General features: G+C 45.4%; 1 protein-coding gene across 3 annotated transcripts in view; it reads right to left on the reverse strand.

The window, feature by feature from the left end:
* The window catches only part of pde10a (phosphodiesterase 10A), a 151466-nt gene extending 143471 nt beyond the window's left edge, over nt 1–7995 (reverse strand). For 2 of the 3 annotated variants that reach the window (XM_079855133.1, XM_079855132.1), the window contains exon 1: nt 6890–7946. In XM_079855133.1, the coding sequence (XP_079711259.1) occupies nt 6890–7124 (235 nt within the window). In that variant the 5' untranslated portion in view covers nt 7125–7946. Of the gene's footprint in view, nt 1–6889 lie in introns of all 3 variants that reach the window. The other variant, XM_079855136.1, reaches the window with a different exon arrangement.
* Between the last annotated feature and the right edge of the window lie 6872 nt (nt 7996–14867).

Here is a 14867-nt window from a genome sequence, read left to right on the forward strand (position 1 = left end):
CCCACTGCCGGAAGATGACCATCGCGATGCTGAGATCAAGACTTAAGTACTTTGAAAGAGGTGGAGTCCCCTCTGCTACCCCCCAATCTAGTTCTTCTGCCCAGCAGAGAGCTACTTTGGTTGATACAGAGGGTGATCTGAGGGTTACAGTAGGGGCTCTCCCACTGAGTCAATCACCACGGCCCCCCACTCCTCTATCGCATCACAAGCTGTGGAGCTTCCGGGTGGTGGTGCTGGTCCTTCTCATGGGGGACCCAGCATCTCATTCGGGGCTCCACTGAAGGATCAGATGCCGATCGCTGTCTCGGAGGGTGGGCTAGACATCTCTGGGGATGAAGATTCGGCTGTGTTGCCTCCTTCGGGTATAGTAACGTTGTTTAACCCATAGCTAACGGCCATGCTTTTCCAAACCAATCAGAGTCTTATCTCCCATTCCCTTTAAATGCCAGTTGCGCTCACGCCATGGCAGATTCGCTATTTACATGACGGAATTTGATAGTGGAAAGACCGAAGCCGTCTCCAGAGCGCAAACGGAACTGCTCGTGTACGAGGTAAAAGTATGCAAGCAGCCAATCAACGGGACAAGCCGGATTCCACCATATCTTTTTGTGTATGTACACAATAATAATATTTTACATTGTAATCCTTTTAATTTTAATATTTGGCATGTTTGTGTGCTGCTGTAAACCCTGTGTGTTTAATAAGCGGAATGTACGCGCGTTGTGGACCCACCTATAGGCGCACATTACTAACACGCTCTTTAAATAACAAAAAATATATACATATGTATTGCACCATTGACTTTAGACCAGGTTTCAGTTGGTCAATGGTGCAGTCTATTTATGTTGCTTCAAAATAGCAAAGCGCCAACAATGCGCCAGAACACACCTCGTTTTCAGATCAGCATGCCCATGGGCGCACAAGTGGGCGCAAATGCATTTGCTATTTAAACAACGTGGCGAAGGACGTGAAAATGATATCTGTGTCGGACTGAAACTAGCAAAAAACACTTGCACCGCGCTTGGCACTGCATTGCGCCAGGTGTAAGATAGGGCCCACTGTGGTCCAAGAACGTCATCTCTGGCTCAACCTGGCTAAGATGAGAGAATCCGACAAAGTTTGCATTCTTGACTCCCCCATCTCCCAGGCCGGCCTCTTCAGCAACGCTGTGGAGAACTTTGCCCAGCAGTTCTTGGCAGTACAGAAGCAGATAGAGGCGATAAAATATATCCTGCCCTGGTGGTCTGCTGCTGCTTCCACCAATCCGTCTGCGGCAGTCCCCCCACCTGCTCATTGCTAAGGGCATCCCCCGTGGCCACTCCACTCCTGTGTGGCCACAACAGCACAGTTCACCAAGGCTGCAACGTGGAGCTGGCCGTAGGAAGGCGACACAGCCTTCACCTCAGTGGCAGACAAGCACCTCAGCCATCTGGGGCTTCAGGTCAACTGGGAAAAGAGCAAACTCTCCCTCGTGCAGAGTATCTCTTTTCTCGGTATGAAGTTGGACTCTGTCAACATGACAGCATGTCTCACGACCGAGTGTGCACAGTCAGTGCTGAAATGCTTGAACAGGACAGTGGTTCCACAGAAACTGTTTCAGAGACTCATGGGGCATATGGCATCTGCAGCCGCAGTCACGCCGCTGGGATTGCTTCATATGAGACCATTTCAGCACTGGTTACATAGCCGAGTCCCGAGATGGGCATGGCACTGTGGCACACACTGGGTGGCAATCACACCGGCCTGTCCGCCCGTGGTCAGACCTTGCTTTTCTATGGGCATGAGCTCCCCTAGAACAGGGGTGCCCAATCCTGCTCCTGCCGATCGACTGTCCTGCACAGTTCATCTCCAACCCTAATCAAACACACCTGCCTTTAATTTTCAAGTGATCCTGAAGACCTTAATTGGTTGCTTCAGGTGTGTTTGATTAGGGTTGGAGATGAACTGTGCAGGACAGTCGATCGGCAGGAGCAGGATTGGGCACCCCTGCCCTAGAACAATTGTCCAGGATTGTTGTTGTCTCAAAAGATTTCATGCTCCTCACGAAAACCCCTCCCTGACGGATTACCCGGAGGAAGGACCTGCTTTCTCAGGGACAGAGCACCATATGGCACTTAGGTGGCCTACCCCCAGCAATAGTAGACACTATCACTTCAGCTAGAGCCCCCTCTACGAGGTGCGCTTACGCTTTGAAGTGGAGTCTGTTCGTTGATTGTTGTTTTTCTCACCGAGAAGACCCCCAGGAATGCCAGATCAGAGTAGTCCTTTCTTTCCTACAGGAAGGGCTGGAGCAAAGGCTGTCTCCCTCCTTCCTGAAAGTGGATGTTGCCGCTATCGCTGTACATCACAATGCAGTAGACGGTAAGTCTGTGGGAAAGCACAACCTGGTCATCAGGTTCCTGAAGAACGCAAGGAGCTTGAATCCTCCTCGACCTCGCCTCATTCCTTCATACGACCTCTCTCAGGTCTTAACAGCCCAACAGAGAGCTCCATTTGAGCCTCTGCAGTCAGTTGAGATTAAGATCCTCACTTCCATCCGGTGAGTTAAATGTGCCAGGAATTCGGGCCAGCTAACTCTCACTTAATCCTGAGACCCCGGCCTGGATACGTGCTCAAAATTCCCACCACTCCTTTTCAGGGACCAGGTGGTGAACTTGCAAGCGCTTGCCAGCCCTTGCATTCCTGTGTCCCATTCGCATTCTGCGATTGTACGTGGACTGCACGCAGAGTTTCAGTACCTCAGAACAGCCCTTTGTCTGCTATGGAGGCCAGCAGAAGGAAAAGGCTGTCTCTAAGCAGAGGTTGGCCCACTGGACAGTGGATGCCATCGTCTTGGCATACCAGTACCAAGGCGAGATGAGCCCCCTTGAGGTGAGAGCTCACTTCACTCTGAGTGTTGCCTCCCTTCGCTGGCAGACATCTGTAGAGCTGCGGGCTGGATGACACCTATTATGTTTGCGAGATTCTACAATCTTTGAGTAGAGCCTATTTCTTCCCATGTGTTGGCAACAAAAAGGTAATATGTGGGAGGCTGGCTCGGTGTCTCACTTGCAGTGCCATTCCCCTCCGAGGATGCGATATGAGCGCCCATTTTGCTCCCCAGGCGAGTTACCTGGCTGGTGAATCCTGGATGGAGCCTCCAGCACCCTTCGACAGTCAGACACTGTGAAGGCATCTGATCCCAGGTCTAGCACTTGTGTGTATGCCCAGTTGGTCAGCCCCCTGTGCTAGACTAGGTGCCTATATGTTGTGATTCCCCTCTGGGTGATCCCATGGGTGCATTCTCCACACTAAGGCCTGTGTTTTTCCTTTGGCAGAGCCATCACTGTCATTTCTGCATGGTATTGACTCAACCCTAGCAAGGCAGAATCTACCGCAGAGACCTTACATATGTAGCACTAATGGCCAGTCTTACATATGTAGCACATATGGCCAGTCCATATGTGTAACGCCACGTTACCTCACTATGGGCAGGACGTGGTCTCCATAGCATCCCTTTCCGCCTGGAATAGGCATTCTTCCTCAGTGTTATCCAATAGTCTCTCTGTATAGGTAAGAGGAACAGCAGTGATTGGTATTCTCTATGTAAAACTCTGTCATTTCTCTGCCCCAACAGGTGCGGGGGGATTAGATTGGCTTAGCTATCTATCTTAGATTAGATTGATTAGCGATTGTGCCGTTTTTCTTAGGGATCCCAATTTGTCAGATGTAACATATAACGTTGAACGTGACTGACTGATAGGGAACATGTCGCTAATGTAACCCCAGTTCCCTGAAGGAGGGAACAGAGACATTAAGTCCTGTCGTCACAATTCCTGTGTTCACCGATGAGCGACCGGTGCTGGAATATTTTTATTTTTATATCCTGGAATATTTTTCTCAAAAACCTTAATTTCTTTTCAACTGAAAAAAGAAAGACATGAACATCTTGGATGACGTGGGGGTGAGTAAATTATCAGGAAATTTTAATTCTGAAGTGAACTAATCCTTTAATAAACTTCTAATAGTGTGGTGCTGGTATGACATCACTTTGTAGGGAGTTAGCATCACGCTGGTTCCCTCGACAAAAACCCAATAGCTTTTGGATTATCGCCAAAAACAAGCTCTGAGACAACAAAGTTTATGATACTTGCACGTTTTGTCAATCAAGATAATTATCACAGATGAACACAACTTTTATGAATTTTGAAGCCTAAATGCAGTCGCCAGAAGTTAAAAGCCAAAGGTAGCCTATAAATGAACTACACCACAGTCCCACGAATTCAACGTCACCATCACTAAGCTTCCGACAACTCTTTCAGTATTTTTCTAAAAACATTTTCCCAGAACGTTTGAGTAAGAATAGTTTGTAAAAGCACAATTATAAGCATAACGCTACTGTAGAAGCAGACTGGGCTTACCTTTTCGGCGTGATGATGTTTAATCTCCTTGACAGCCTCTGTAGTCCCATTTAGCCATTTGTTAGCAATGGCCTTTTTCAAGACACATAACAGTTTAAAAAATAAAGAGTGGGGTAATATTGATGTATTTTATGTCGTAGAATAAAAACATGAAAGTGTCTTGAGCTAAACAGACCTTATTTCAGCCATTTAACCAAAACCCCATTCAAAAAACCCATTGACTTCGGGATGACAGAACCGTAAAGGCTAAATGCTTACTCGCTTCCGCGTTTTGTCCTACAAAGTAATGTCATACCTGCACCACTCTATTACTGCTTATTAATAAGGTAACTACCTTTGTAAGGTAGTTGTTAGGTGTATGTACAGTATTGGGTAGGATTAAGATATGTAGAATATGGTCATGCAGAATAAGACATTAAAGGGATAGTTCACACAAAAATGAAAACAATTCTGTCATCATTTACTCACCCTTAAGTTGTTCCAAACCTATATCAATTTCTTTTTTCTGCTGAACTCAAAAGAAGATATTTTGAAGAATGTTTGTAGCCAAACAGTTGTGGGGCACCATTGACTTCCATGGTATGCAAATACTATGGAAGTCAATAGTGCCCCACAACAACAGAACAAATATATTTACAGGTTTGGAACAACTTGAGGGTGAGTAAATAATGAGAGAATTTTAATCTTTGTGTGAGCTTTTTCTTTAATATGTGCTTTATAAATACTAAACAGCAAATATTTGAAAAGTTGACCCTAAACTTAAGTGCTACCTGGTTTTTAGACATAGAGTTATGTAGACATTGTTAATGGTTTGTTTGTGAGATCACGATGGACATGGAGAACTGTGTACAAGCCTGCACAGTTACGCAGATGCTACACTCCACAGGCTAAAGGAAGTGCCCACTTCCCCATTTGCGCTAGCCAAGGGAAACTCGCATTCTGGCTCACGCTCACAAAATGCAGCCAACAAACTTGCTGCTGGGTCACACAATGTGTGTAGACAACATGACAGTGCTCCTCCAGTCACCCCGAGAGAGGCCTGACCTTCACATGGATTCACATAGCAACACAGAGCCTGCTAGCAGCAAAGCTGTGCTTGTGTGTTTGCTTATTTTGGTGAAATGCATGCAGCAAACAAACTTTTGACATGCTAAATGGATAATGAATTTGGATAAAAAATGTCTATGTATACATTCTGAGAGGTTTATATTCTTGACGACAATACATGCTGTGCGGCGCATGGACTATTATGCTAATATGGTACATTATAAATGCAATGTGTTGTGATGTCATTATATTCTTGAAAGGCCCAAGTCAACAATAGCCTACATGTTGTTGGGTGCATGGACTATTACGCTAACATGGTGCATTATAAATGCAATGTGTTGTGATGTCATGATACTCTGAAAGAATCCAGTGTTTATAATTCATGCAAGCAATGGTAGACATTTAGTGCTTGACAGCATATTATTGAATTCACACTGTGGTAGCCGATGGAAGCTCCTATCTGCTATCTTGTACTCCACCTCCATGTCTATCTTTCTTTCAAAGTCCTTCTCTTTTTTTTATGAGTTTGGCCATATAGCGGCTCACTCAAAAGTGTTAGTTTTCTGACAGAATGTTGAAGCTAAAAGACACATTTCAGCATACAATCAAAACAGACCTAAACTTTCCATGAACAAACTTTCCAATTTTTTTTTTTTTTTTTTTTTTGCCAATTGTCCATATTAATTATTTTAATTGTAGTTTTCTACAATGTATTTTTCGGTTGCACTTTTTTTTTTTACTGTGTGTGCACTTGCGTGTACTAAGAAAGTACTGGGTAATATACAGTAAAGTAACTATAGGCTTAGGAATCCGTTCAGGGGTAGTACCTAGTTATTACCAAGTTATTGCAATTGCAATTACTAAAATGTACATACTGTAAAATAAAGTGCTGCTATTTTTCTGTCGACAACTATATTGCCTGGAGTGAAGAGTAAGTTTTTTTTTATAGAGTTGAAGAGTTTAGGTTTTCTCTTGTGAGTGGAAGAAAAATCAGAGTGGAGCATTACAGAACACTATACAGCTCCACTCCTGTTTGCTGCTCCGATCCAAGCTTTCAGTCTGTGCATTGCTCTGTGAGACACAAAGTTCGATGCTGATCATCACTATCTATCTATCTATCTATCTATCTATCTATCTATCTATCTATCTATCATCAGTGCGGTCACTTGTCCTTTACCTATAGGTTAATACAACAGGGGGTTAAGTATCAACTATTTCTGCCAAGATTTAGACCAAGTTAGAAGAACATTTTCAGAGAATCTGACGGAAAATAAGAGGTTAAATAAGAAAATACTATTATGTTTTTTTTTCGTTCTTAACAGTGATAAACACGACGCTTGGTTTTTGAAATAGGTAAGCTGCATATTGTGCTGATGCCGTCATTTTTCTGAAATGACCCCACCATGAGAATCCAGTTTAAGTATGGAGGAATTAGCTCATACCTTGCTGAAGGGAATCCTCAGTGCCCGCAAGCTCCCCACCGCCTCCACCACCGTCGTCTGGAGTTTTGCGTTTCTTCGACATTGGCGGTCTAATATGACGCGATCTCTGGTGTCTATTTGTTCTTGGCTCAAAACGGATATACGAATGAGGACGATAAACACTCAATTGTCTGGGCAAGCACATAAAATTGACAGGATGCTGACAGTTGGAATCTTCACAAAGCACGATCCCCATTCATTTGGGCATCCACAGTGTCCAATTCTCTCCACTACGAAACAAGCGCAACGGGAGCAAAAGTTGGCATGGTGCGCGGGTGATGATGCTGGTAAAGTAACGTGTGAATTAAAAAAAAAGACGAAGAAGAAGAAAGAAAGACGAAAAAACCTTCAAATATGTTAAGCTTCAGGCTTAAAGTATAAGAAACACGCACGGATTTCCCCTGACAAATGAGAGATGTTGCTACAAAGTGGTTTGCGTATCACGTGTGCCCGGGATTATACTGAAGCAGAAAAGTACGCATCCACAACATTTTGCAACTCAAATCGCACTTGTCTCTTCGCAGAAGCACGAACACGCACAATATTGACCATGTTATTGTGCTACACAACAGTACTATCATTTTCAGGTATGTTAGATATATCCAACTGTCCGTCAGCCGAGATCGCTTTACAGCCAGTGAACTTCTTGTTGACGAGCTGCAAAGAGTCGATTTGAAAAGTCACCTTTGTCTGTTACTCAAATCAACGCAAAACAAGAGTCATCTAGGGAGATTTTCTCTTTGTCTGAGAGCTCCGATCGATACCATCAAATACTGGACGGACAGAACACAAAACTGTACCTTTGCTCTTAAATAGAAATCATCTGTCCAGCGATGCATTAATGACGTTCGCCTCTTCTCAAAACTTCTTAGTCCGGTTGCTAGGAAACCACAACGGATTCATAATGTATGATTTTAAGTGACTTTAACTTTGCGCAGAGATAGTTTTCGTATTTTTTTAGCGTAAACGCTCTGTGTGTGTTTGGTGGCACGAAACAGTTTAAGAATTCTGTATCAATAAAGGCTCCATCAGCAGCAGCATCATCAGAGCTTTGGCGTTTCCATTCCAGAGACAGGATGACGTCAGTAGCCTCCTCCGCAAGTGGTGCCAAGGCTACAGCTTAGATTGACTCAAAAGATAATCTCGCGTATTTTACGTAATAACATTAGAAATGACCCGTTTGTCAGACCTCACGTGTGATGGCTTCAAAAATCAGATGTTTTTTTTTTTTTTTTTTTTTTTTTGCCTATAGAAAAAGCCAAAGAAAAGTAAAGCAAATACATTTCCATTCAGTCACTTTTTTTTTTTTTTTGTGCAATCATCACATTAGAGAGCACGTTTAAACATGTTTTAGGTGATGTGCTCACGTGAGGGATTGTACTGTGTTGGTTGGTTTTACGATTTTTTGACGTCATTCTGACTTAAACCATGTAAAACCAGCAAGCCAGTTTAGGCTAGATTAAAACACACACACACACACACACACACACACACACACACACACACACACACACACACACACACAAAAGTTCACCCAAAAATGGAAATTTTGTCATTACTTACTCATTGTAAGGTTTTTACAAACCTGTATGAGTTTCTTTCTTCTGTTGAACACAAAAGAAGATATTTTGAAGAATGTTGGTAACCAGACTGTTGGCACCCATTGACTTCCATAGTAGGGGAAAAAAATATTATGGAAGTCAATGGGTGCCATCAACTGTCTGTGGTTACCAACATTCTTTAAATTATCTTTTGTGTGTAACAGAATAAAGAAACTCATACAGGTTTGGAACAACATGAGGGAGAGTAAATGATTACAGAATTTTAATTTTGGGGTGAACTATCCCTTTTATTCACTGCACAGATCAAGGTTGAATGTTTTACTTGCATGATCTTGCAACACATTTTCAGGATTTCAGTGACGTGACATGACAGCTGTCACTTCAGCATCACTTATGCATTGTTTTCACTTAAGTCAAAAACCGTCTTGCTCTCTAAACAAATCGTCAATAAAGCACTCTTTCAGAATAAGAATTAAGACAGTTAACCACAAGTTCAGTCATTGGAAACCTGTTGAGGCACGATGTTTATGTTTGTAGATTAAGTAAGTATTCATTACTTCAGTTAGCTAATTGTTTCTGCCTTAAATTATTACATTGTTAAAATGCATTTTTTGCATGAATTATTGAATTGTTTAAAACATTTTTAGCTACCTATGATTTGTAGGCCTATATGTAGCCTACATTTCTAAATTACATGACTTAGACGGTTACCTCTGATAACAGATCACTCTAAATTGTAATGTGGACTCGTGCATTTTCTGTAAAGCTGTTTTTAAACTATGTGTATTGTGAAAAGCACTATATAAATAAATGTGAATTTAATTGAATAAAGTATTTTCCGGAATAAATCGTAAACAAAATGGCATATGGTACTTTTTTTAACAAGTGTGGCTAATGGTATGCAACAAATCCAATAATAAGCGACTGCTGAGTAATAACGTGGGTTCCTTCGTAATCCTGGACATAAATAATTCACATTCATAACTCTGTATTTTGTATTTAACCGGCTGCATTGTCACTTGCTGTGAGAAGACTATCTCAGATCACCCTAGCACTTCGAGTGACGTTCGCCTTCAGTGTTTTCTGTGGGCAAACAGGCTGCTAGCGCTCCTCCCCCTCCCCCCATACACTGCAGCTCTATTGACGTCAGTGCTGCTTGCGTCAATGCTCTCTCTTTGACAGAAAGAGTTTTTTTTCCTTGGATCCTAATAGGATTATTATAGAAAAATGCCCACAGGCCTTTTCAATGCTGGTAAAATGGCACTTTCAGCCCCTCGTGTGATGGATTATATTAAAATGTGAAATAGAACTATAATGTATAATCTATAGGTGTGGCTACTCTACAGATCCACATGGGGTGTAGGCTTTGTGCACTCAATATAAATTGTAGTACTTTTTAGGTCCATGATCTGAACCTACTATTCACAACATGTAAAATTACAAATCAGGCGCATATTTTTTGCAATACAACACAGCTTAAATAAATAAAAAAGTATCAATGCCTTGTTTTTTTTTTTTGTAGGGGCCAGACTCAGAATATTACCCCCACCCCCTTCTGAGAACACATTAGAGAGCAGAATTAATCCTTTGCGTGTTAGCGCAATACGAAACTATGACGTCAATGTTTTTTTAGGCTTGACTACTCTCCCAGTGCAGCATCATAAATGCTTTGCTCTTGCGTGATATAGTGTGAGCAGTTCAGGAGTGATTTGCAAATTGGTGCATGCTCCTTTTTTTCATAGTCCTTAGCAGTAATTAAAGTGCCCCTAATATGGTTTTTCGAATATTCCCTTTCAGTGTGTAATATAGCTGTTTGTCAATGTAAACATTCTTCTGTAAACATATTCTGTAAACATTTCCACATTAACGAGTCGTTTGTCATTCGAATCTCACTGTGTGACAGTTCAATGGACATTGGCTTGCAAGATTTGCATTGTGCACCCCACCCCACGAAGCGGGTATGTAAGGAAGTGCGCTTGCACTCGCACATTCAAGCTTTCGATTCGGAGCCAAATGCGTTTCGTCGATTCTGCTCTGCGATCATCAGTACGAGTGTTCTACGAACCTGGAGGACGCTCTCCAGAGAGTGTCAATGTGACGGCGTGTCAGCGGTGGTCGCCATTTAAAGAGACAGTGAACCCTAAAAGAGCATTTTCTCTGCATGCATTGCAGTTGAACTAAAAGAGTTCCTGTGCACACTGCAAGCTTTCAATAGTCTTGCATGCTGTGCAGCTACCATTCCCTGTGCGATTCAGCACAAAAAAGAGCTTTTTTCCTTAAAAGAGCAAGCACGGGTTAGAGTTCTCAACGGGTCGGGTCGGCCCGACAAACCCGACGGGACCCGCGGGTTCGGGCCGGGTTCGGGTCGAAAATATAATCAAATGACTCGGGTCGGGTCGGACCTCGGGCTTAATCTTTTCCGCTCAGTAAAAAAAAAACAACAACAACAAAAAAAACCCATTTATTAATCATCGCTGCTGTTCACCGTAAAGAAAGTCTTGCTGCTGCGTGTAACGTGCATCATGGAGAGGGGCGGCGGCAGACCTGACGCCGCTGCGTGCACGCCTTTAGTCTGGAGAAGATGGAGTTGGTGAGAAGTAAACTTGCCGCAGGTGAATTCACCGTCGCTACTACAGCCTATTTATATATTTAAAGTTTATTGTTTCAGTTGTTTGTATTGTTAAAAGGCATGAACATTAAAGGTTGATTTGAATTCCCATCTGCTGGTCATGATAATACGTGTATGAGAGAAAAAAAAAATCCGACGCGGCGTCGGGCCGCGGGCCGGGTTCGGGCAGATAATTCATGTTTTTGTGTCGGGTTACATCGGGTCCGGGCTTTAAAAGCCACGGGCCGGGTCGGGTCGGGTTGTAATTTTCAGGCCCGTTGAGAACTCTAGCACGGGTGTGACGCTGCATCTTATTGCAAGCTATGGAGCTTCCGGTGAGATTGCTGGTCCTTCTCATGGGGGACCTAGCATTTCATTCAGGGCTCCGGCAGAGGGTCAGATGTTGATCGCTGCATTGGAGGGTGGGCTAGAGTCCTCTGGGGATGAAGACTCGGCTGCATTGCCCCCTTCCGAGAGAGTGGTGTTGTTCGAGTCTGACCCAGAGCTAATGGCCATGCTTTCCACCATGTCCCGAACACTTGAGGCTGGACGATTGGCATCTCGGGGCGGCGCACACTCACCAACAGCGTCCCTCACAAGTGCCTTTCTTTCAGGAAGTGCACAATGAGGTTACCAGATCGTGGAAAGCACCTTTTTCTGCCCGAAACTGAGCTGATGCCTCCTCTGCCGTCACTAACTTTGATGGCGGGGTGGTCAAGGAGTAAGTCGAGATCCAGTGGAGTATGCGGTTGTGATGCAATTGTGTCCACAAAGCGCTGGCGCCTGGTGGGGTAATCCGTGTCTCCCATCCAAGGCCTGAAAGTTCTTGTCTGTGCTTATGGCCAAGGCTTACAGAGCCGCTGGACAGGCTACCTCCGCCCTGTCAACCAGGCCAAGTCACTCAAAGGGCTGTACGAGGGTAGTTCTGACCCAGGGTGGATGCAGGAGCTGTGCACAGCGACAGACCTCGCCCTACATGTGACGAAAGTCACTGCACGGCCCTTGAACTCCTGAACAAAGGAACTGTCAGATTTGACATAAACCACATCCAGAGGTATGCTACTCCCATTATATAAATCCAGCATGGCTTGTCTTAACCAAGAAGCAGTAATGCCACACCTTCAGAGAACCGAAAGGCATCTCTTGAAAGACCCTGAATGCGCAGCAACCTATTTTGCAGAAATCAAGAAACTGGTGGAAGAAGGGTATGTGACCAAACTGGATACAGACAAAGAACCACAGAGCAAAGAGAGGTGGTTCATACAACATCATATGGTCAGCCTCAATGACAAAAATCAACAGATCTTCAACTGCTCATTCCAGTTCACCTGGCCCAGTACTTGGTCCGTCACTCCTTGAAGTCCTGATAAGATTTAGAGAGTATTCTGTAGCTGTGGGATGTGAAGGGAATATTCCATCAAGTCTGATATCTGAGGGATGTGGAACAAGAAGTGGATGTCTATGAATGGCAGGTGCTCCCTGGAGTTTCTATGTTGACAATTGTCTTCAGAGCCTGAACACAGCTGATGGGGCCAGAAAGCTGATTGACCATCTCAGATAGCTGCTGGCAAGTGGAGATTTGGGCAAGTGGACCTCAAAACAACCTAGTGTAGTAAGTAGTTTTAATTTATTATTTTCCTAAGTGAAAGAAAAACTCTCCCAATTAATGCTGTAAACTATATTTGGTATACAACTATAATAATAGAGGAATATTTATTTTCACTCAAATATGCAACTCAGTTGCACATAAGGTAGTTTTCAAAAACACTTGTCTTCATGGCAAATATATTCAAACATACATAATTAACAGTAAATAAGCTCCTCTCTAGAGGTTTTTTTTTATATAGCTAATTAACGAACTGTGAACAATGAATAACTTTCCTGAGGTAAATGCAACGTCTTGTCATATTGTTAAAAATAAAAAAATGTACATGTGACATGATACATATTGGTTAGTTGTACTGTATTTTTCAACATACCCATTGATGTTCATGCATATTGTTACGAACTGCTCAGAGACACAAAGTAGGAGATCCAAATGCAGCTTTATTGGCTGGGGCAATCCAGAGGCGTAATCCAAAGTACAGGCTAGGGTCATACACAGGCAGGTAGTCAAAACAAAGAAACAAACAAAACAAACAAAACAGGCAGGGACCAGAGGCAAGAGAGTAATCCAGGGACCAGAGGCAAGAGAGTAATCCAGGGAACAGGGCAAGATATCAAAAACCAAGAAACAAGAAAACCAGGGAAACGCTCAGAAATGCAGTGTAACACTTAACAAGACTTCGCGGTGAGTGAATGAATGAACAAGGTATAAATAGACTGAGACTAACAGGGTGATGGGACACAGGTGAATGCAATCAGTGATAATGAGGTACAGGTGAATGTGATGAGTGTTCAGAGATAATGAGTCCGGTCAGTGAGTATGGGAATTGTAGTCTGAGAGTGAACGTGAGTGTCTGATGTGGAGTGCCCTCTGGTGGCTCTCAAGGGCACTCCAGCTGGTGACCGTTACATAGCCCCCCCTTTAAGGAGCGGATTCCAGACGCTCCTAAATTGTCCAGGAGGGTGGTGGAGCGGAGGCGGACCCGGGGGCGGGATGGAGGGCCAGGCCCGTGCAGCGGAAGAGGACCTGAAGACTCCGGCAGGGCGGAAGGCCAGGGCGGATCAGGCTGTGCAGGCGGCCAGGGCGGAGCAGGCTGTGCAGGCGGCCAGGGCGGAGCAGGCTGTGCAGGCGGCCAGGGCGGAGCAGGCGGCCAGGGCGGAGCAGGCTGTGCAGGCGGCCAGGGCGGAGCAGGCGGCCAGGGCGGAGCAGGCTGTTCAGGCGGCCAGGGCGGAGCAGGCTGTTCAGGCGGCCAGGGCGGAGCAGGCTGTGCAGGCGACCAGGGCGGAGCAGGCTGTTCAGGCGGCCAGGGCGGAGCAGGCTGTTCAGGCGGCCAGGGCGGAGCAGGCTGTGTAGGCGGCCAGGGCGGATCAGGCTGTGCAGGCGACCAGGGCGGAGCAGGCTGTGCAGGCGGCCAGGGCGGAGCAGGCTGTGCAGGCGGCCAGGGCGGAGCAGGCTGTGCAGGCGACCAGGGAGGAGACGACCCTTCAGGCGACCAGGGAGGAGACAACCCTTCAGGCGACCAGGGAGGAGACGACCCTTCAGGCGGCCAGGGCACAGGAACAGACACCGGCTCAGGAACAGGAACAGACACAGGGACAGGAACAGACACCGGCTCAAGGACAGGAACAGACACCGGCTCAGGTACAGGAACAGACACAGGGACAGGAACAAACACCGGCTCAAGGACAGGAACAGACACCGGCTCAGGTACAGGAACAGACACCGGCTCAGCGGAGACCATCTTGTCCTGAAACACTGGCTCGGCGGTGGCCATCTTGTCCGAAGACACAGGCGTGGAGTCGGCCATCTTGTCCGAAGACACAGGCGTGGAGTCGGCCATCTTGTCCGAAGACACAGGCGTGGAGTCGGCCATCTTGTCCGAAGACACAGGCGTGGAGTCGGCCATCTTGTCCGAAGACACAGGCGTGGAGTCGGCCATCTTGTCCGAAGACACAGGCGTGGAGTCGGCCATCTTGTCCGAAGACACAGGCGTGGAGTCGGCCATCTTGTCCGAAGACACAGGCGTGGAGTCGGCCATCTTGTCCGAAGACACAGGCGTGGGGTCGGCCATCTTGTCCGAAGACACAGGCGTGGAGTCGGCCATCTTGTCCGAAGACACAGGCGTAGAGTCGGCCATCTTGTCCGAAGACACAGGCGCAGAAA

This window comes from Squalius cephalus (genome assembly GCF_949319135.1).
Source record: "Squalius cephalus genome assembly, chromosome: 21".
NCBI classification, from domain to species: domain Eukaryota; kingdom Metazoa; phylum Chordata; class Actinopteri; order Cypriniformes; family Leuciscidae; genus Squalius; species Squalius cephalus.